The sequence below is a fragment of the Rhincodon typus genome, chromosome 5, assembly GCF_021869965.1.
Source record: "Rhincodon typus isolate 14 chromosome 5, sRhiTyp1.1, whole genome shotgun sequence".
NCBI lineage: Eukaryota > Metazoa > Chordata > Chondrichthyes > Orectolobiformes > Rhincodontidae > Rhincodon > Rhincodon typus.
Window position 1 is genome coordinate 64,397,536 of NC_063336.1, and position 23,679 is coordinate 64,421,214.

The 23,679-nt window shown below is 38.9% G+C and overlaps 1 protein-coding gene across 2 annotated transcripts in view; it reads right to left on the reverse strand.

Annotated features, from left to right (window-relative positions):
* LOC109924072 (syntaxin-7-like) overlaps positions 1-23,679 on the reverse strand; it is a 35,543-nt gene that overhangs the window by 5,496 nt on the left and 6,368 nt on the right. For both annotated transcript variants that reach the window (XM_020524090.2, XM_048596866.1), the window contains exons 3-6: positions 17,113-17,203; positions 16,491-16,628; positions 4,804-4,853; positions 3,658-3,751 (exon numbers count right to left, since the gene is read on the reverse strand). In XM_020524090.2, coding sequence (XP_020379679.2) covers positions 3,658-3,751; positions 4,804-4,853; positions 16,491-16,628; positions 17,113-17,203 — 373 coding nt within the window. The remainder of the gene's footprint in view (positions 1-3,657; positions 3,752-4,803; positions 4,854-16,490; positions 16,629-17,112; positions 17,204-23,679) is intronic.

Below are 23,679 nucleotides of genomic sequence, written 5' to 3' on the forward strand. Positions count from 1 at the left end.
GAATGACAAGGGTCTTTCCCCTAGGATGGGGGAGTTCAAAACTAGGGGGCACATTCATAAAGTGAGAGGAGAAAGATTTCAAAAGGATGAAAGGGATAAGTGTTTTTTAATACAGAGTAGTTCGTGTGTGGAACAAGCTGCCAGAGAAAGTAGTTGACACAGGTAAAGTTACAATGTTTAAGAGACATTTGGATAAGTTCATGGATAGGAAAGGTTTGGAAAGATATGGGCCAAGCACAGGCAGGTGGGACTAGTTTAGTTTGGGAACATGGTCGGCTAGGGCTGGTTAGACCAAAGGGTCTGTTTCCGTGCTGTAAGACTATGACTGAAGGAGTGTGGAAACTTTGATATCTCTTCCTTTATTATACTCACCTCTGCCCTCTGACTCTCTTGAAGTTCTGCTATGTGGCTGGTGTCTTCCACTGTGAAAATGGATACAAAGTTTCTTTGTTCCTCATTTCTACTTCTCCAGCCTCCTGTGGTTCAATGTCCATACTTGCCTCTCTCTCATCTTTTAGATATCTAAAAATAACTCTTGCAATTTTCTTCTATATTACTAGCTAGCTTACTCTCATACTTCATCTTCTCCCACCTTACTGCATTTTTTAGTTATCCCCTGCTGGTTTTTAAAGGCTTCCCAATCCTTCGGCCTTCTATTAATCTTTATCACATTGTATGTTTATATGATGTCCCTGACTTCCCTTGTCAGCCATGGTTGTCTCATCCTCCCTTTAATACGCCTCTTCTTCCTTGGGATGAATTTCTGCTGTAACTTCTGAATTACCCCCAGAAACTTCTGCCATTGCTGCTCTACCAACTTCTCTGCTAGGCTCCTCTTCCAACCAACTCTGGCCAGCTCTTCTCTCTTGTCTTTGTAGTTGTCTTTACTCAGTTGTAATACTGCTTTGTCTGATTTAATCTTATCCCTCTCAAAGGGTGAATTCTGTCATATTATGGTCACTGGCCCCTAGAGGTTCCTTCACATTCAGCTCCCTAATCAAGTCTGCCTCATTACACATCACCAAATCCAGAACTGTCTGTTCCCTAGTGGGCTGTACCACAAGCTGCTCCAAAAAAAAAAATCTTGTCCATTTTTGAGATCCACTACCAACCTGATTTTCCTAGTCCACCTGCATATTAAAGACCCTCATAATTATTGTAATAGTAATTTTCTTTCCTACATCCTGACTACTGCTCGGAAGCTGGTACACAACTCCTTTCATGGTCTTTTTCCCTGTGGGGCTCCTCAACTCTACCCACAAAAGGTTCCGCATCTTCTGACTCTAATCACTTCTTGCCATTGATTTAATTTCATTTCTTACAAACTAGGCTGGCCAACCAACCAACATCTGTGCCCCCCAATACCTGCCCATCTGCCTGTCCTTTCAAAAGGACATGCATCGTTGGATATTTAATTCCCAGCCCTAATCCCCTTGCAGCCATACCTCTGTGATATCCACATCATGCCTGCTAATTTCAATCTGTGCTACAGACTCATTTACCTTGTTTCATATACTGTGTGCACTAAGTGCAACATCCTTAGTCCTGCATTGACTGCCCCCATTCTCATAGTTGTCCCCTTATCAACTGTGCCTCAAGTTAGATTTCTGACCCTTAATTGTTCTGGAAACTTTAACCTCTGCGGAGCCCTCCCCACCTTTTACTCATTTCATAATTTTCCTTGCAACTGAACCCACAAACCCACCATTTAGTTTAAAACCCTGTCCACAGCCCTAGTTATACAATTCACAAGGACACTGGTCCCAGCATAACTCAGGTGGAGCCAGTCCCATCAGAACACCACCCTCCTTCCCCAGTACTGATGCCAATGTCCCATGACTTCAAACCCATTTCTCCCACACCAATCTTTGAGCCATGTGTTTATCGTGCTTATTATGTTGACTCTGTGCCAATTTGCCCACGGCTCAGTTATAGTTATAAAACTTTTTTTTAAGTTATGCTTTTTAATTTGGCCCCCAGCTGCTCATATTCCCTCAGTAGAACCCCTTTCTACGTATATGTTTGGTACCTACACAGACTATGCCAACTGGATCTTTTCCCTCCCACTCCAAATTCCTCTGCAGCCCAGATGAAGTATCCTGAATCCAGGCATTAGGCAAGCAACACAGCCTTTGAGACTCTCAATCCTATCCAAAGGGAACTGAGTCTATTTCCAACTGCAACTACATTTCTCTTTCCTCCCTGCTCTTGCATGGCTTCCTGTACCATGGTGCTATGGTCAGTTTGCTCTACAGGCCGAATTTGTATCCACACACAGAGCAAGAATTTCAAATCTGCTGGACAAGCCTAAGGACTGTAACTAAGTCAGAGATCTTTCAGAAGCGTGAACCAACCCCTGTACCTTCTATACACCAGTAAAACATTTGGAGAAAGAAGACTGAGAAGCAGGATTCTGATCACCACAAGGACCATTTTACAAAATCCTGTGAACAGAGACCACGAAACAGCATTCCCAGTCTTATCTCTGTCCACGACACATCTTTATTTTTTAAAAACATCACTGTTCATGTGTGCATGCATAATTGCATGTGTAAAAGGGGGTGTTTTTAAGGGGCTTGGAGTTTTAACTATTAGTGTTTAATGCCAAGGTTCATAAATGTTCACCTGTAGAGATTATTTAAATGAAATAAATACTAATTCCTACTAAGTACAGAAACCAGGTCCATGCTTTCTGTCAATCCGGGATTGAAAACCAGGTAAATTGGAGACCTTTGCATACTTCTACAAGATCTTTAACTTTTGGGACAACTCCAGGAATACCAGAGCTCAAGGTTTTAGCAAAGATTTGTAGCTCGGGTTATGGGTGAGGTTGTTGACTTGCTCGCCGAGCTGGCTTGCTTTCGTTCAGACGTTTCATCACCATGCTAGGTAACATCATCAGTGAGGCCTCCAATAAAGCGATGTTTTCTACTCAGCTAGAAATTTATACTGTCCAGTCTGTTATGCTGAATAGGGTCATTTCCAGTGTTGTTCTGTATGCGTTTGTATATGGGGTCCAATTCTATATGTTTGTTGATTGCATTATGGGTTGAGAACCATGCCTCTAGGAATTCCCATGTGTGTCTATGTTTGGCTTGGTCTACTATGGTTATGTTGTCTCAGTTAAACTGATGGCCTCCATTGTCTAAGTGTACTGATATTAAGGAAAGTTTGTCGTGTTGGTTTGCTGCTAGCTGATGTTACAGTGTTACAGAGATGAGTAGGGGTATGGGTCTGGGTGGTTGCTTTTCGGAGTGTCAGTGTGGACTTGTTGGGCCGAATGGCCTGTTCCACACTGTATGGATTCTATGAAAGCAGGAAGCCTCTTTTTCATGCAAAGTAGGGCAGAAGAAGTTGAGAGTGTATTTTCTGCAAAGAGCAACTGAAGTAAGTTTTAAAATTAAAATTTGATCCAAGATTGATCTTTACTTAGTCAATAGGGGAAAAGATCAAAGGAGTTAAGTCACTGATCAGCCATGATCTCTAATGCAGAACTGACTCAAGGTACTAAATGGCTTATATCTGTGTCTTACCACTTAGCCAATGCTTCAACACAAGATAAGTGAAAAATCATTCCTGAAGTTATGGAAAAAGAATACAAAACATTGTATCAAAACTACACATTTTGTTAAGTATTAGGCCACAAAATATATGTACCTCCAGCTGCCTAATTGCAGACTCTCGTTCTTTGATAAGCTCCAAGTCCTCCACTGTAATTCCATCTTCTATTTCATCTTGAACCTGATTTGGACTACGTAACATTGAAAACAATTGTTAGTATTGAGATGAGATTACGTAATTTTAATTTCAAAACATATCAGTAGTATGACACAAAAGCTAGTTCCTCTTATTCTCATTAAAATCTATTAAGCCTGCACTTACATGACGCCCAATGTCGATGTTTCTAACAATATAAAATTATGAAAGTTGCAGATTCAACACATTTGCCTGCACATAGAGAGATCACACACACTGTTCTGTTGCACAAAGTGGGTTTCACAAATACATTTTTGCCAATATTTATCATTTGCTTTCATTCAAACCATTTTCTAACTTCTACATTAATTCACTCCTCCAGGGATATTAAAATATAATGTTCTCAGAATTCTCAACTTCTAAAACAATTAACTACCGAAAAAGGTCAGTGGTGACCAAACTCAAATAAACATTAAATATTAATTAATTCAGTGGTAACATTCTTGTTGAAGCAGTAGATCAAGAGAATAAATTCCACTCCAGGATCAAAGCACAGGTTGTCACTTTGTTGAAAAAGTAAGAAAATGCAAAGGCACTAAACTAAGGATACTTCTATATGTATGAGTAAAAATAACAGATCCTATGCCACTATTCAAAGAAAAATGGAATTATCCTGGTTTGCTTCAATTGGACAATCCAACACTTACTATTGGTCAGACCTCTCTGTGCTGGATTGCCTATCCAGAAACATGACAGCATTTCTACCACTGGCTGGTGCAAATAATTATATCCAAAAATACTTGGGCAAGGGCACGATTGGGTGTTAAAAACAGACTACATTTTGAAGTTCTTTAACATATTTGCTCGGGGTTTACATCCAGACAAATCTGTAACATTATTGTACTCTCCAAAATCTATTCACTATTCTTTGAGATCTTGTTGTATACAAATTAGTTCCTGGTTTTACCTACACAAGTAGTTATCCTTCAGAAAAGAATACCTTAGCTGTGAAATACTTTTGGACGCACTGAGGAAATGTTAAGGTATTATGTAAAGAACAATTTCTTCTTGCTTGGGAGCAGACAATGTATAATCTATTTTCCTTACCGGTCAATTGACAACAGTTTCGCATCATTTTCGTTATCAGGTAAACCTTGCTAGAGAAAAAGAAAAGAAAGGCTAAGTAAAAGGGATGAAAAAGTAACTGAATTTCCCCTTCAAAGTGTATGAGCTTTGAACTAGGATATCTGTAAACAAATCAGCAATAAATTCAGATAAGCTCCCACCTAAATTTTAAACTATTACTTCTTTTACATAACTGATTTATCATGCAATTTGAGCATTTGGTATTTTTTCCAATTTCTAGCATGTACAGCTCTAATTTTCCCTTCTACATTCCAAACGTATGTGAATGTTTCTGTAAAATGGGTTGGATTTTGCTGCAGCTGATAGGACTGAAGTAAGTGAAAGATGGGACATGATTGGACATCCTGATGAAAATATGCCCCAACACGTATTTTGATGGGCTTGCAATTAACTTTTCTTCCCACAGTAAATGTATGTAAATGCATGAATATCTTGAATGCTAACAGACCTGATGAGCAATCTCGTCAAAGTTTCTGATGTCTGGGTGGAAATTCACCCATTATAAATTAGCATAACAGGAAATCTGGCTAAAGTTTCAAATTGGAAGAACAAAAGTAAAACACGTTAAAATATTTCTTTCCATGTTACATCTCCAGTTTGCAATCTTAAGTGTCCTAGAAATGACAGATAGACAAAATTGTGCAAAGATGATTTATTAATAAAACTTGGAATAATTAGAGAATTAGGTTAGTGCTAGAAATTTTGCTTTACTGGGAACTGATCAAGTTTCATTTCTCTGACAGCATATTAGTAAAAAGGAAGGTATCTTAGTGAATCACTTCATGGTTCAATAGTCTGATAAAAAATTAGTCTGATAAAAAGTTAGACTGAATAGCCATTGTGGACAATTTATTAACAGATCCTTCTTTAGCTTTGTCATGAATGAGTGATAACAATTGGAGGCTAGGAATTCTGCAGTGAATTACTCACCTCCAGGTTCCCCAAAGCCTGTCCAACAGCCACAAGGCTCAAATGTGGAATGTGATCGAATAGGCCCCACTTACCTGGATGATTGTAGCTCCAACAATACCCAAACTTGACACCATTCCGAACAAAGCAACCCGCTTGATTGGCATTACATCCACAATGATCAGCAGCAGTAGTATGTATCATCTATAAGCTGCACTGCAGAAATTCACAACCACTACCATCTAGAACCACAAGGGCAACAGATACACAAGAACACAGCCACCTGCAAGTTCTCTTTCAATCCACTCATGATTCTGACTTGGAAGTAGATTGCCGTTCCTTCAGTGTCACTTCGACAAAATCATGGAATTCCATCCCTAACAGCACCATGGATGTACAAGATTGGGCTGCAGCAGTTCAAGATACTGACGAATATCTTGAAGGGCAACTGGAGATGGGCAATAAATACTGGCCTAGCCAACAAAGTGCATATTCTATGAATGAAGAAGAAAAAAGGTGAATACAAACATTGAGGCCACTGACTAAAAGTAAAAGGTAGCTGAGGATGGTAGGTAAAGGCATTCCGAAATTCACAATAGGTAACAGCACAAATGAGATAGGGAAAGCACTTCTGCTGTTAATAAAGTTGACCAAGAAAAAAAAAAGCTACGTATAGGGATTATACGTAGGCTCATGGAAGGTGTGAGATGACACAAGGGTGCACTTTTATTCCACGGTTTAAACAAAGAATATGGCTCACCTTATATTAAAGGAGAATCTTTTGCAGGTCAAAATCATCCTATCAACATGTCAAGCAGGTTGCCTCTGTACTTTGGAAAAAGCAAGGCATAGAGAAGTAGAATAAAGAACAGAACGGCTGGGTGTGCATGCCCATCACCCTATCTGACCCAACCAGCACTCAGCATGCTCACGTTTTTGCTGTGTAATGAATGTTTAGAACTCATGTTTCAACTCCTGCACCGACTGAGGTTACCATGAAAGCTCCTGCCTTCTAGCTTTGCCTCTTCCCTGAGGCCTGGTGCCCCTCAGGTTAAACTCACAACAAGCTGTCTCTTTCTAATGAGAGCGCAGTCCTCTGGAACAGTGACAACTTTGAAAAAACAAGTGCAGGTACTGGAAATCTTGAAACAAAAATAGAAATTGTTGGAGAAACTCAGCAGGTCTAGCAGTGATAGGTGGTCCCCATTAGCAGTTCTTCTCTCTTCCTGGCTTACCATTGTCCAATTGCTTTGTCTGCCTAGCTGTCTTTCTCACCCTCTAGGCTCCCCATTTCCACCCACTTTAGGTTTATGACCTAATCCCCACTCACCCAGTCTTCATTACATATACCACCATTTCCTAGTTACCATCAGTTCTGAAAATGGGTCACTAGATTCAAAATGTTAACTTTGCTTTCTCTCCACAGATGATGCCAGAGTTGCTATCTCTCCAACAATTTCAGTTTTTGCTATAGTGACCTTTTCCAGCTGACCTAATTTCTCCGAACATGACAAACCTGCTACCTCAGGAATCAAGCTGGCGAACCTCTAATGCACTTCCTCTATGGCAAGTAGACATTTCTTAGGCAATGAGACCAAAACTGCACACAAAATTCCCACTGTAGTCTTCCCAAAGCCTTGTACAGCTCCATCATTGCTGACATCAAACTAACTGGCCTGTAATTCGTTTCTTTTCTCTCACTCTCCTTTCTTGAATAGCCATGTTAAATTTACTAGCTTTCTAAATCTCCCCTCTTCTCGTCTCATTTCCTCCTTTCTCATAAGCAGCCCGACAGTTTATATATTTCACCACACTGCTAGCTTTCTCAAAATTACAGCAAGTCTTATGTAACAGATTCCATTCCTTCTCTGGCACTATATTATACATCTTCACTACTCCTCATGACTCAGAGGCAGCAGTACTGCCGCTATCTCTTCCATTCTACATGCAAATTCTGTGGAAGAGCAAAAATCTTCCATTGTTCTGTTCTACTCTCAGTCCTCTCAGGCACGAGAGAGAAAAATTACTAATATCATAATTATAGCTCAACGTGATACTTTCTAATAGCGCAAGATACTGGCTGTATATGTTGTCTTGCGGTTTGGTGTACAGCTGTGTGGAAGGTAGATAAGGGTTGAGATATAAACTAAACTAAGAACACACTCTTAAAACATGTGCCACATCCAACTGAGGGCTATCACGTAATGTTGAGTTCACTGGCACCTGCAAGCTTGCTTTCAACAACCACAGTACCTCATTTCCCAATCAAATCGCTACTTATAGGATAAACTGCCATTCTGTTTTTCCTACCAAAGTGGACAACTTCACCCTTATTCACATTATACTGAATCTGACATTATCCCATCAATCAACTTCTCTAAATCGTCCTGAAATCCCTTTACATCATCTTCATTCCTGATTCTCACCTAGTTTTGTGTCATTCAGCAAATCTGAAAATATTCCACTTGATTTACTGATCCAAATATTGCAATAAATTGTGAATAAGTGGAGTGCAAGCACTGATTTCTGTGACCCTGTTTATCACTGTCATCCACTCTGAAAACCATTTATTCCTCCTGTTTCCTTTCTGCTAATCAATTCTCAGACCATGCCAGGACATTACTATCAATGCCATATGCTTTGAAGTTGCATAAAAATCTCTTTTGTGGGACTTAATCAAAAGCTTCCTGAAAATCAAAATACATAACAATAAAAATAATCTCTGATGTAGAAACTTATCAAATACTTTCTAGAAATCAAAAGTACATGCTCCCATCAGTTTCCTTTTATCCACAGCACATTATAACTCCTTGAAGAACTCCAATACACTGGTCAAACATGACTCCCTTTTCACAAAACTATTTTGACTCTTTTCAATTACTTGGACTCTACCCAAATGCCTTACTAGAACTTCTTAAATAAAAGCTTCTAACATATTCCCTATGGCAAACGTTAGGCTAACTGGCCTGTAATTTCCTGCATTCTGTCTTCTTCCTTTTTTGAATGAAGATGTTATATTTGCTATCTTTAAATATAATGGGATGGTCCCCAAATCAAGGAGCTTCAGAAAAGTAAAGCCAATTGCATCAATTGTCTCCCTAGCCATTTCATTTCAAACACTAGGATGAAGTTGATGCAAACCATGTCATTGTCAACCCAGAGTTCCAACAATTTACTCAGTACTATGTCTCTGGTAACTGCTATTTTCCGGTTTTTCATTTCCTGATTTATCTCTACTTCTGGCATGTTACTTGCATCCTCTTTAGTGAAGATATGCCAAATACCCATTTAATTCATTAGTTGTTTCCGCTTTTCTATTATTAGTTCTGCAGTCTAACTTTCTACAAGGATCAATGCTAACTTTATTAACTCTGCTCTTGAACATGGACTTTTCTTCTTTAAATACTCTTTAAAAACTTTTTTAAAAATATATTTCTTATTGGTTTCTCTATTATTTGATCTTTTCCCATTTGACTAACTTTTGATCATGCTTTTAAAATTGTCTGACCTGCTATCTACCTGCATAATTATATGCATTTTCTTTCGGTTTGTTGCTACCTTTAACATTTCTACTTACCCAGAAATGGTGCATCTATCCCTTGGAGCTTGTTACTCTTGGAATGCAACTATTCTGTAGGTTCTGAAATATCCCCTTAAAATGTCTGTCAATGCATCTCCAGTGAACTAACCTTTAACCTAAGGTACCAACATTTCTTAGTCAGTTCTGCTTACGTGGTCTCACACTTGCCCTTATTTAACTTTCAAAAGATTATCTCAGATATATTCCTCTCTTCCTCAACTGAATGTAAACATTGAAGCTTTTTTAAAAAAATCTAAACAGTTACTACAACACACTCGTGTACATTCATCAACTGTTCAGGCTGAAGCATGAGATTTTTACTTGAACAAAGTCTACAGGCAGTGGGACCTGGGCATCACTACTGTAAACATAAATGTACAATTGTCTGAGGAATACCATTAAGATTTTCCACAGGTTGACTGTTAATGTTGTTTTTAAAACAGTCTTTAGCACATGGTAGAAAGTTGCCTTCACGCTAGCAGGTGGGTGTGAAACCCATTATCTAACTGCTTGAGGGACAGCACCAGTTAATTATTAAGGCACTATAACTGAACTCATTAAGTCATAATAACAACTTGGCAGCACAACAACGATGGTACTTGCTTCAGAACACTCTGGTTGTTGCCATGTGCTCCATTACAGGTAGTCAACAAGTCAATGAGTTTCCTACCAGTTGCCCAGACATTGCATACCCCTGATGTCATAAATCAAGAAATTTAGTAAATTCATTAATTGTTTAAGTCTTTGTTTCTGAGCACAACAAAAGACACAAATAGAAGTATCTGTAGCAACAAAGATATGGCTGACAGCTCATTCAGTCTGTTCCAGCAGCCCAACTTTAATTGCTTCCCCAGTGGGGCTATGCCTTCATCTGTCCAGTACATTAACTCGTAAATTCCCTCTCCTTCTCCTTTAAACACTCGTTGGTCAAATTTTTGATCATCTGCCCTACTATCTCCTTATGTCATTGAGTACAAAATTCTTTTTCAGAATACTGCTATGAAGAAACCTGAGATGTTAACCTATGTTAAACATGCCATATAAGGACTTGTTATGGACCCTAACCTAACCATTGACCATGATTCTCCAAACCCTAGGTTTTACACCAAGTCTCAGGTGAATTTTTTTTCAAACAAAAATCTAGTCACCCGAGAAGAGGGCTGGGTACCGTTGGATTCATTGTCACACATCACTGAAAAATGGGAAATTAATTTCTAGCACTTATAACAAATTGCAAAAATAACGTAATTTCTCAATTATTAAAACAAATGATCTTAGTGTTCCTGTTCAAGATATATTTCTTAAAAGTTTTTGACATGTTCTTAGTTTTGGTACTTAAACTAGTTTACCACTATTCAGAATTGACGGTTGAAGATTCTAGTACAGCTACAACACTGGCAACAACCTGATGTTAAATTGTCCAGGTATATCCTATCCACAAAAAAAGCAGGCCAAACCCAATTTGGCCAGTTACAGTCCTATCAGTCCTTTCAGTTCATCAGTGAAGTGATAACAGGGGCTGTTGAAATTGCGATCAAGCAACACTGCAAAGCAATTACTTGCTCACTGACACTCAGCTTAGTTTCAGCCAGGGCCAACAGCTCCTGACCTCATTACATCCTTGGTCTAAACATGCACAAAAAAGCCAAACTCTAGAGGTGAGGCAACAGTGACTGGATTCGGCTAAATGTGGCATCAAGGAGTCCATGCAAAACTAGAATTGATGGGAATTGAGGATATGGCAACAGTAGAAGGAATCTTTCTGCTGCTTGGAGTCATATCAATCCCAAAGGAAAATGGTTGTAATTGCTGGAGGTCAGTCAATTCAGCGGCAGGATCTCTCTTCAGGAGCTCATCAGGACAGTGTCCAGGACCTAATTATCTTCAGCATACGCTATATTCAACAGCATTACCATCACTGAATCCTGATAATCAACATCCTGTGGATTACCACTGACTAGAGTAAACTGGGCTAGCCATATAAATGAGTGGCAACAACAGCATATCAGTAGTTAAAAATTCAGTAGCAAGTAAAAACACCTGAATCCCCAAAACCTGTCCACTGTCTAAAAAGAACAAGTCAGTCTTGTGATGGAAAATTCTCCATTTGCCTGGATGTGTGCAGCTCCAACATCACTCAAGCAATTTGGAACTATCAAGGGCATTGCATCTCACTTGAATGACACCTCCTTCCATCACCAACGCACTGTGCCAGATGTGTGCACCATTTGCAAGATGAACTGCAGCAACTCACCAAGCCTGCTTCAAAAGCATCTTCCAAACAGCAATCTTTACAACTTAGAAGAATGACAGCAGATACATGGGACCACTACCATCTGCAAGTTTCCCTACAAGCCACAGTAAATTGCTGTTCAAGATTTTGGAGCTCTCTACCTAACAGCACTGTAGGTGCCAAATAGGCCAAGCACTGCTGTGGTTCAAAAGGCAGGACACCATCATCTTTTCTGGGACAATTAGAGAGATAAGCAATAAATGCTAGTGATGCTAGCAACACTTAAAATCCCATTAATGAATAAAAAACAAACTACCTCCACCCACACCAGAGAATGAATAAACTTAACAGGGCTAACTGGAATAAAACAAAACACTTAGCCTCTGATGTGGGAAATCCTATTAACTTCATAAAGTAGTTCCCAGCTGCCAGCCCCATGACTCACGGTCTTCTCTCTGCTGCCTGCTGTCTGATGCCTTGAGCCCAATCTGCCTGTTCTTTGAGCTTTAAAAACACATGCAGAGTCCAAGGACTTACCTTCATAGTGCTGCCCCTTTTTACTACTGTTCAAGAAATAGGGAATGGGAGCAGCACAGAAGTTTGAAGGGGCAAACAGCCACCTGTCAATATGAGGAGAGATATATTCACCTTGGAGGACTGGGGAAGGGACAAAAGTCCAAGATTCATTTTACCAAGCATGTCATAGCAGTTTATGAAAGCTTTAAAGAAGACAAAATTACCACTGGATTCAATTTATTTCAAAATTTCAACTCGTGCTGATTTAATGAGAATTGGTATATTTGGTTTCTATTTAGATCACATCTGCCCCATTTACATGATACACAGCTGTGAATCAGAATGTAAACATTCAAAATGTTGCCTCCAGTTCTCAAAATTGTCCCATCAAACTACAGGGGGTTTATGTTAATGGCTGAGTGAAGAGAACAATTGAGAAGAGAAGCTGAGAAACAGAGACAAAGTTTTACCTTCACCAGCTGCCCAGCTGTCCATCAAAGCATGGTTTGTTCATAGGTGCATTCTTTTAAAAAGCAAAATACTGCAGATGCTGCAAATCTGAAACAAACACAGAAAATGCTGGAAAAACACAGCAGGTCTGGCAGCATCTGTGGAAAAAGAAGCAGAGTTAATGTTGAGATAGCAAGAACTGCAGATGCTGGAGTCAGAGATAACGAAGTACGGAGCTGGAGGCACAAGCAAGCCAGGCAGCATCAAAGGAGTGGGAAAGTTGACATTTCCGGTCCCAACCCAAAGAGTTAACGTTGAGTCTGACGTGACTCTACTTCAAAACTGAAGCAACCTCCAAAGAAGAGTCTTATTGGACGCGTAATGTTAACTCTGAATTTGTCCAACATTTTCTGGGATTCTTGTTTTTTTTGGGCACCAAAATGTATTAGCTAGATTCTAGTTACGGAAATATTGATGAAATTGCTTACATTAATACGGTGGAAACTTAATTGAGTAGACACCAGGTTATGATTTTGGTACACAGTATATTTTCATTGGTTGACTTGAATTTTAAGTTAAGAAAATAGCACCTCAAAACTAACAGTAAATTCACATTCTCATTTATCTGTCACTGCAGAAGCATTTCAAGAATTAGTTTTAATCTCAAATCTTGAGATTGTGGAAGGGTCAAAAAAGATGATGGACAAGTGGCATTGCCAGTGTATATTTGAAAATTGACCCCAAACATTGTTAAGTGGCACTATGCAGACAGAGAAGAGGTTTTGTTGGAGGTTTGAGGGTCTCCAAGAATAAAATCTTGGGGAGTAGCAAGGGTAACAAAGCCATTGCTAGATATAATATGTTATGAGTGGAACCAAGAGGGGACTGGACAACAGAAGAGTGGCATTAATTGACAGTGGTAAAGTCGTCACGTCAAATGCTGAATGAAGGTTGGAATTGACAATCAAGATAAAAGCACAACAGTCAAAAAGACTGTAACTATGGTTTGGCCTGTTTTGGTACTTTGTTAAGGCTGAAAACACATTTGGAGAGATTCAAGCAGAGAGTTGAGCAAAAGATGGGAATGACTATGGGAGGTGACTACATATTTCATATGCTGGACAAGAACCAGGAATTGAAGATGGATCAGTAGCAATGTTGCCCTTTCTTGCCAGTGCACTGGTGATTTACTAAAGTGAACGTTCCTTTTGAAGAGTTTTTTTGTGCATCATAATTTAAAGGACCCAATTTAAGCAGTGACTTGCAAGAAGCTATATAGTTTATAGGGACCATTGGTCAGTAATTTGTAAAGATAGTTAAAAATGGGCTTTGATAAAGAGGGGAAGAAGATAGAAGCATGAGTAGACTATTCAAGGATCTGAATATGCACAAAAAAAAACTTATAAACAAACATAAAATATAGTTATTGTTTTATTTCTGACCTGTGATAATGTTGTTTTGTTGCTGAATTATCTTGCTTTTCTGTTGGCCACCAAGCCAAACCTCGAATGGCTCTGACCTCAACACTATTTCCCCTGCTATCCCATAATTCCTCAATGACATTAGTATCTAGATAAATTGGTAGCCTAGCTAATTACAACATGGAAAGGTTTAAAAACCAAATGTAAGCGGAGCAAACTGTTTAATACTCCAGCTATCTGGACTTTCAGGAAAAGGACTCAACGAGTGATAACAGTTCATTGGGAATGGCTTCAAGCCAGCAAGAAGCAATAGGTGGGATGAGAAACTGATGGAGCAGAAACTCTAGAGAGAGAAAGAATCGACTTCTGGGTCAGAGCCATTCGAGGTTTGGCTTGGTGGCCAACAGAAAAGCAAGATAATTCAGCAACAAAACAACATTATCACAGGTCAGAAATAAAACAATAACTATATTTTATGTTTGTTTATAAGTAATTTGTGCCAGGAAGTGACTTTTTTTTTTTTTAAAAGCAGCTGGCAAACTATAGGAGTAAGCCATTCAGCCCCTTGAGCCTGCTCTGCCATTCAGTGTGATCATGACTGATCATCCAACTCTGTGACATGTGCATGCTTTCTCCTATGCCCACTGATCCCTTTATCCCCAAGAACTATCTAACACCTTATTGGAAACATTCAATGTTTTGGTCTTAATCGTTTTCCGAGAGAGTTCCACAGGTTCACCACTCAGTGAAGAAATGTCTCCTCATCTCAGTCTTAAATGGTCTTCCCTGTGACCTTAGACTGTGACCTCCTGATTCTAGACTGTAGGTCATCAGGAACATTCTTTGTGTTCACCCTGTCTACTTTACTTAAAAAGCTATGAATCCCTCCCCTCATTCTTTTAAGCTCCAAGGATATAACCCTAACTGATCTAGTCTCACTTCAGATGTCAGCCCTGCCATCCTAGATATCAGTCCGATAAACCTTTGTTACATTACCTCAATAGACAGAACATCCTTCCTCAGATAAGATGACTAAAAGTTGTACACAATATGTCTGATTCTCAACAAGGCCCTCTACAATTGCAGCAAGACTTCTCTGCTCCTGTACTCAAATCCTCTCATTATCAAGGCCAACATACCATTTTACCTTCTTCACCTGCATGCTTACTTTCAGCAACTGGTGTACAAGGGCGCCTAGGTCTTGTTGCGCCTCTCTTTTTCCCAATCTATCAGCGTACAGATAATCTGCCTTCCTGCTCTTGCTACCAAAGTCGATAACCTCACATTTATCCACATTATTCTTTAATTGCCATGCATCTGCCCACTCATTCAACTTGTCCAAGTCACACTGAAGCATCTCTATATCCTGCTCACAGTTCACCCTCCCACCCAACTCTGTTACCTGCAAACTTGGAGACGTTACAAATATATAAATAAAAAAAACTTTGGGGAACTCCAAAGGGTAATGAAGTCTTGATAAATTGTGTGAATAGTTGGGGTCCAAGTAATGATCTCTGTTACAAGTCAATGGCTGCCAGTCAGAAAATGACCCATTTATTCCTAAGCTTTGTTTCCTATCTGCTAGCCTATTCTCTATCCACGTCAGTACACTAATTCCACTCCAATCCTGTCGCTGTTTTCCAACTCCTCTGCTATTTAATCTTTTATAATGTACTCTAGCACACAAGGTAATTATAGAGTTTACAAATATTCCTTGTAGAGAAAATCCTGATTAAAAAGGTTAATCTATTGGGTGAATTGATAATAAATTACTGAAGAACCGTGTTTACATTCAGTTAAATGCAGAGCATGTATTCTTACAAGGATGATGAGGTAATTACCAATGGGTGTGGGAAATGTAACAGCCTAGTTAGATCGGATTAGAAATGTGAAATGTGCACGAAAAATCCATGAGATCTACCAGAACGTAAGCTTACAAACAACACCATTAGCCTGCTGCAAATTATTTAACAAGTTGAGAAACTTGCTGAAAACTACAAAAAGTGTAAAATGGAGCCAAATGATTCGTAAAATTTCAACATTGTACAACAAGCATTCCCAGTTGAGTTGTTTTCTGTCTTGGAGACTAATGTCATAATGAACTAAATATTATTTCAAGTTGACAACTGAATTGTTGCATTTGTTTCTGAGTAATTAAGATGAAGAATGAACCATGGAAGAGTTAAAATGAAATTAAAATTCCTTTTTCTTATGTAGATACATCCACAGTGCTGTTAGGAAGGGAGTTCCAAGATTTTGATCCAGAGACAGTCAAGGACTGGCAATATATTTAATTCAGGATGTTGAGTGGCATTAGAAGGAATTTGAATGTAATGATATTCCCTTGTATCCTTCTTGGTAGTAGAGCTCACATATTTGAAAGGGGGTTCGGCAATTTGCTGCAGTGAGTGTTGTATATGGCGGGTCATGACACCGTGGGTCAATGATGAAGGGAGTGAATATTCAAGTTGGAGGAAGAGGTGTCAATCAAGCAGGATCCTTTGTCCTCACTTAGTGGTAATAAAAACAGAATACTTACAGACAGTCGTGAGCCAGCACGTACTCTTGCTACAAATTCTTTTTCCTTTTCTGCAGCTTCTCGTTGGATTCTTTGAAAATTAGTGAGTGCTGTAGTGAATTCTGCTACTAAACGATCTTTCATTATCTTCCTTTGCCTCTGAGGGAAAAAACCCAAAAATTAGTATACATTTCAAAACAGTAATAATGGTCATAAAGAATATATTTGATATTGTAAATGAAGTGTCGTTTACAGAGAAAATTACACTTTCATGATCAAATTAGGTAATAACAGTGATCTAAACTGCTCCAAGCCAACAGCCACATATCCACAAATTATGGAGAAAATGGACCTGAAGTCTTTTTTAACTGTGGTTTCATTTTACTTATGAATACTCATGTCTAAATGTTTTAAAACTCCTTGTAAAATGATTTTACTTACAAATATTGAATTTGAATTAATGAAATAGCAATGTTTTGGTATAAGTGCTCATTGCTAAGTTGAGTGAATAGCTGCAATGCTGAGACTTCTGCTTATTAGCTATTAAATACTAGGAAGGCTGTTTTCAATAATCATCAAAAGACTGATACACCCACTGAATTTGAAGATTCGGGTATTATGGGGTGACAAAAAGAACCCTTACCTGGTCAGTTAAAGATTTTATTAATCCAAATTCCTTTAAGTTCTTCTCAGTTTCTTTAGCAAGGTGGTTGACTAACTGCTGCTTCTGCTGACTAAGATTAGAATAAAACATTTAATATATAAATCGACAATATAACAATGATCAGTAGCAACCGTAGACAACAAAAAGCTGTTGGCAGTAATATCAAAATTCGTTAGATGGACATAAAATGATAGGTACTCCATACCAACGTTTACATTGTTTGTATATTTATATCTAAAGCTGCATTGTATAATCAGGTTCATATAAACAGTAATTTTTGATTTGTTCTCAAGATTTGGGAATGCTGGAAAGGCTACATTTAGTGTTCAGCTGTAGCACAGCTGAGGGGCCTTCCCCTCAACCTCTACAATTTTTGTGCTGTTCACGACAAAATTAGGTATGAAAGTCTGAGATTCTTTCCTAGCAATATTAAAGGAACAGCAGCTTATATCCAAGTCAGAATAACATCATGAGCCATAGAGGTGATAAGTATTCCCGATATTGCTGCTTTTGTCTTTCTTGTTGTTATAAAACCTTGAGTTAGTAGGTACTTTTAATGTAACAGCATTAAGTTACTCTAGTGCATTCTTCAATCTCAAAGCATGCTGATGGAGCCATTGGATAATAAATTCAGAAGGAGAGATGTTAGTGAAGGAAACCGTGCTCTCCAGAAAGGTGTTGAACTTGATTTTTGAATGTTGGGGTTCAGCTCGTCATTGGCAAGCATATATATAGCTTAACTGTAACTAACCATATTTCAGCCCAGACCTCCTTGTTGAAGATCTTTAGATCTTAACATAAACTTCATTGTCAGAAGTACTGAACTAAACCAAGCTAAGTGGGATCAGAGAACAGCTTCATTATAGACTAAAATATGTCATTGATGAATTTGTTAACAAGTGAAGCAAAGAGTCCATCGTAAAGAGCTCCTGCCGACACGTCTAGGGCCTCTAATAACATTCTGTGTATCAGGTACAACTTCAGCAACTGTGGATTTTTTCCACTAAGTTTTGCTTATCATAGGTCATGACAAATGTAGATCAATGCTTTAGTGACAAAGGCAACCATTCTCACTTCTGTTTTTGGCATTTAGCTCCTGCATCCCTGCTTGAGTGAGAGTAGGCAAACTAAGTAGAATAGCTATTGTATAGGGGTTATATTCCAATTATCATATAGAAACATAGGAAGTAGAAACAGAAGTAGGCCACCCAATTAACTTATCCATACATTTCATACATCAGTATCTCATCCAAACCGTTTTTTTTTACATGGGATAAAATGAATAGATGAGATCCAAACACTGATCCCTGTAGTATCCACTTTCCACTCCCAAAACAAACCATTTATTTCTATTCCATTTCCTGCTGCTAATCAGTTTTCAACACGTCAGTGCATTACCACCCATCCCATGTACTTTGATTTTGCACACTGACTTATGTGGTGCTTTATCAAAAGCTTTTTGAAAATCCAAATACAAAACATCAACTGTTCACTCTCATCTATTCCACTAGTTATGACCTCAAAAAAATTCCAGTAGGTTTGCCAAACACAATTTCCTTTTCCTAAGTCTATGTTGACATTGTACAATGCCTTTTTTTAAAAAAAAGTGTCCTGTTATTATATCCTTGGTAACAGACTCCAGCATTTTCCCTTTTACTGATGTTAGATTAACCATTTTGCCACTGCCAGTTGTCTGTGTCCCTTCATTTTTAAACAGTGGAGTTAGACTCAATCTGTTAGGATTGTTCAGGAATTTTGAAAGTTGACAACAAATGAATCCACTATTTCCATGTTCATCAAGTTTGGTGTCATGGAGGTAGATTATCAGGCCCCTGGGGATTTATCAAATTTTAGTCTCATTAATTTTACCAGCACTTTTTTTTTTAAACTAACGCTAATTTCCTTCAATTCCAACTCCCCAAAAAATCCTTGCTTCTATAGCATATCTGGGAAGTTGTATGCGTATTCTTCAGTGAAACAGAGCTAAAGTAGTTGTTTAATTGCTCTGTAATTTCTATTGCTCTCCAAATCAATTCTCCCATTTAAGACTGTGAGGAGAATATATTTGTCTTCACTATTCACTCTACATACTTACAGAGGCTGTTAAAGTCCACTTTAATATCCCTTGCAAGTTTATGCTTAAACTCTATTTTCCCCTCTTAATCAAATTCTTGGTCCTCGTTTGCTGAACTGTATCTGTTCCCAGTCATCAGGCTTGCTCCTTTCTTGAGCAACTTTTATTTGAACTTTCTATGGATCTAAGAATATCCCTAATTTCTTTTGCTAACTACAGCTGAGCTAGTCTTCCTGCTGTGCTCATTTGCTTACAAACAATATATAACTGCTGCAATGAATGTATCAGTTCTATAAAAATTAATAACAGCCTGTCCACTGTCAAGTCTTTTAATGAGGTTACTCAGTTTATTGCAGCCAACTCATCCATTAAGCCTTCATTGTTTCCTTTGATTTGACTCAGTACCCTGGTTTTGGATTGGACAACTTTAGTTTCTATTACAATGAAGAATTTTATCATGCAATGATCACTTTTTCCTTAAGTCTGTGATGTCAGGAGTAGCTCAGTTGTGCAAGGAGGAGAAAAAAAAAGTGCGAGCAATAATGTTAGGGAAATTAATCATGAGGAGAACCGACAGTTATTTCTGTGGACACAGGCACAATGCTGAGATATTTATTGTCTTCCTGGTGTCAGAGTCAAGGATGCCACTGAGCAGCTGTGGGACATTCTGAAGGGGAAAGAGAGAACAGCCAGGAGGTTCTGGTCCATGTTGGTACCAACAATATAGGTAAAAACAGGGATGGAGGCTTGAAAGCAGAACACAGGGAGTAAGGAAATAAATGACAAAGCAGAAGCACAAAAGTTGTAATGCAAACAAATTTCCATTAGAATAGTTTTACAAACCGACAAGAATAAACATTGAAGATTACTTTCAGTTTTATAAAGATTAGGAAGATTTTTTTTGCCTGGGGATTCAGTTCACAGTTGTCTTGGTTTAAGTTAGATGTACTCTGTTTCTCCTAGAAAACTGAGTTAATTTAGGACTGTTAGGAGATAGATTTACCCTCAGTGTAAACGTTTTAATGTAATACATCCAGACCAGAAGTATTTGGTTAGAACTCAGAGTGGCTATTTGATGTTGAGGAAGTCTAAGCAGAGTCTTGCAACTAATCAAGGAAGAGGCTAGAAAAACTCTCAAGACTAGGAATTAAGAAAAAGCTAAGTCAAACATATCGATGGGAGACAGACAGGATTGTATTTTACCATACATTTAAAAAATTTTGCAAATTTTATGTAAGTAATTTTGTTTATTTTATTTTCATTACTTTCACGCATTAATTTTGTTTCATTTTTAAAACCAAATCTACAGCATTATCTGCTTGTGTTTCAGTGAAAGACCAATTCATTAAATCAAAACAAAAACCAAAATAAAACATGACCTGTCAAGCCAGATTTCAGTTTGGGTTCTGACTGGTCCAGTTATAACATCAGCTGGCATCATAACTATACATAGATAATGATCAAATTAAGCAATTTGCAATGGTCACCTGAAGCAGAATACCACTGAGCATACAGCCTTCAATGCCCTTCCAGATTTTAATTATGAAAGGATAAACCAAAGCTCTAATAGGATAAACCAAAGTTACAATATCAGGAATCATACTTAAGTGTCTTATGTGTTATGAATATATAAAAGCATCAATATGAAACACTGATGGGGTTAAGGTATGGAAGAACATATGAACTAGGAGGAGTAGGCTATTCATCCCTTCAAGATCTTCCCCAGGCCTTAACTCCTCTTGCACCAGCTGCTCACAACCCTCAACTCTCCTATACATTTCAAAAATGTATCTACTGCCTCGGAGTACTTTCACTCCCTCTACATCTCTCTGGGGCAGAGAATTGCAGACATTCACTACCTTCTGGGAGAAGAAATTTGGTTCTCAGTTTTACATGAGTGTATCCTACTCTGTATCGGTGTCTCCTAGTTTGAAACTCCCTCACTAGTGGAAACATCACCTCAACACCTACCCTGTCAAGGCCCCTCAAAACCTTGCATGTTTCAATAAAGTCACCCCTCATTCTTCTAAACTCTAAAAATAAAGGCCAAATAGACCAATTCAGCCATTCTTGACAAGCTAGCTCCCTCATCCCAAGAATTATTCTACAGAATCACTTTTGAATGGCCTTTAAATGCCAGCACATCCTCTCTTAAATGTGGGACCAAAACTGGAGACAGTACTCCAGGTAAAGCCTCACCGACACCCAATATAGTTATAACAAATCTTCTGTTTGTAAAACTCCAAACCCCTAGCAATAAAGGCCAAAATGCCATTTACTTTCTTAATTATTTAGAGCACTTGCACGCTAACTTCAATATTTCATGCACAACAACACCCAGATCCCTCCCTGCTGCATATTTTTGGGAGTCAGACTCCAATTAAATTATAGTCTGACTATCTAAGTACATGATCTCACACTTTCCTACACTGAATTCCATCTGCCAAGTTTTTTGCCCATTCACTCAATATATATCTCCAGCAGATTCCTTATGCCCTTCGCAAAAAATGTCCCCCCTATCTATTTTTCTTACAGCAGCAAATCTGGATATATTACATTCTGACCCCTCCTCCAAGACATTAATATAGATTGCAAAGAATTAAGGGTCCAGGGCTGATCCTTGGGACATTCCACTACATAAGTCTTTACAGCCTGAAATAGATTTTTAATCCTGACTCTCTGCCATCTGCATTAACCAAGCCTCAATTCATCCTAATAAAGTTGCCATAGGCCCAGAGAATTATAGATTGCTCACTTGTTGGAGGGAGATATAATTGGCAGTGACTTTAACTTAAGAGTCTACAAGCCTCAAGTGAGGGGCAAGTTTGATAAGGTGGCTTCCACTAGCTGAGGTTATCACGAAGGTCCCGTCTTCACAACTGCACCTCTCACCTGAGGCATGGTGACCCTCCAGTCAGCTCTCTCCATTATGAGAGCAGCCCTATGATCCTCTGGTACTATGGCATCTTGATCTAATCCACCCTAATACATTACCCCAGTACTGTGAGCTCCTATCTTGTGCAAGAACCTTTTATGTAGCATCCTATCAAATGCCTTCTGGTAATCCTAACACACTGCAAATGCAGGTTCCCCTTTAATCAACTCTTCTTGTTATATCTTCAAAAAAATCTCTAACAGATTTGTCAAATGTGATTTTCCTTTCACAAAACCATGTTGACTCAGATTGTGCTAAGCTTTTTTAAATGTTTGCTATTTCTTCCTTAATAACAAACTTTATCATCCTTTCCTAATGACAGAATTTAGGCTAACTGGTGTACAGTTTCTCCCTAGGTCTCTCTCCAATCTTGAGCAGGGATATCACAGTGTGGGTTTTCCAATCCACTGAAACCATCCCAGAATCCAGTAGATTCAGGAATATTTCGACCAATGCCTCCACTATCATAGAATCCCTAGTGTGGAAGCAGGCCATTGGGCCCTTCAAGTCTACACTGACCCCTCCAAAGAGCATCCTACCTAAAGCCACTCCCCTACCCTATCCCTGTAACCCTGCATTTCCCATGGCTACATATCCATGGACACTATGGGCAATTTAGGACAACAAATCCACCTAACTTTCAAATCTTTGGATTGTGGGAGGAAACCAGAGCACCCAGACAAAACCTATACACGTGGGATGAATGTGCACACAGACAGTCACCTGAGGGTGGAACTGAACCAGTGTCCCTGGCACTGTGAGGCAGCAGTGCTAACCACTTAGTCACCATGCAGACCACCTCTGTTGCCATGTCCTTTAAAACCCTTGGATTCAGGCCATCAGGTTCTGGCAACTTGTCTGCCTTCAGTCCCCTTAGAACTGTCAAATGCTTACTCCCTCATGACGGCGACAGTTATTAGACCTTTCATCCCATTAGCACCTTAGCACCTTGATTATATGCGGTCTGGTTTGTGAAACAGGGAGATGCCAACAGCATGGGTTAATTTCCCGCACCAGCTAAGGTTGCCATGAAGGACTCTCCTCCTCTAGCTCTCCACTCATCTAATGCATGGTGACCCTCAGGTTAAACCACCAGACATCTCTACAAGACTGCAGCCCTATAGTCTGTTAAGGACTATGGCAACTTGAAAGCACCAAAACATGATTGCATGTCTACAAAGCCACAATCTGAAAACACACCCACTTTAAGACCTAGCCCAGTTTAATTAACACTGCTAAGAACATACAAAATAAATGCGGATCACTTGGACCTTCACCGTAATTCAGTAAGACCATGCCTAATCTATCTTCTACCTGACCTTCACTTTCCTGATGTATACCTGTAATTCCTCTGTGGACATAGAAAGCCAATGACTCATCATTCTGTTCCAGCTGACACTTCATAGAGTGCTTGTGAGTCCGTTTTACAAACCTTTCCACCGTTTTTTCCAAAAATTAGTCTACTTCCCTTTTATATCTGCCACAGATTCTCAGTTTCTAGTTTGAGAAATCACTTCGAGTTCTCACGGAAAAAGTT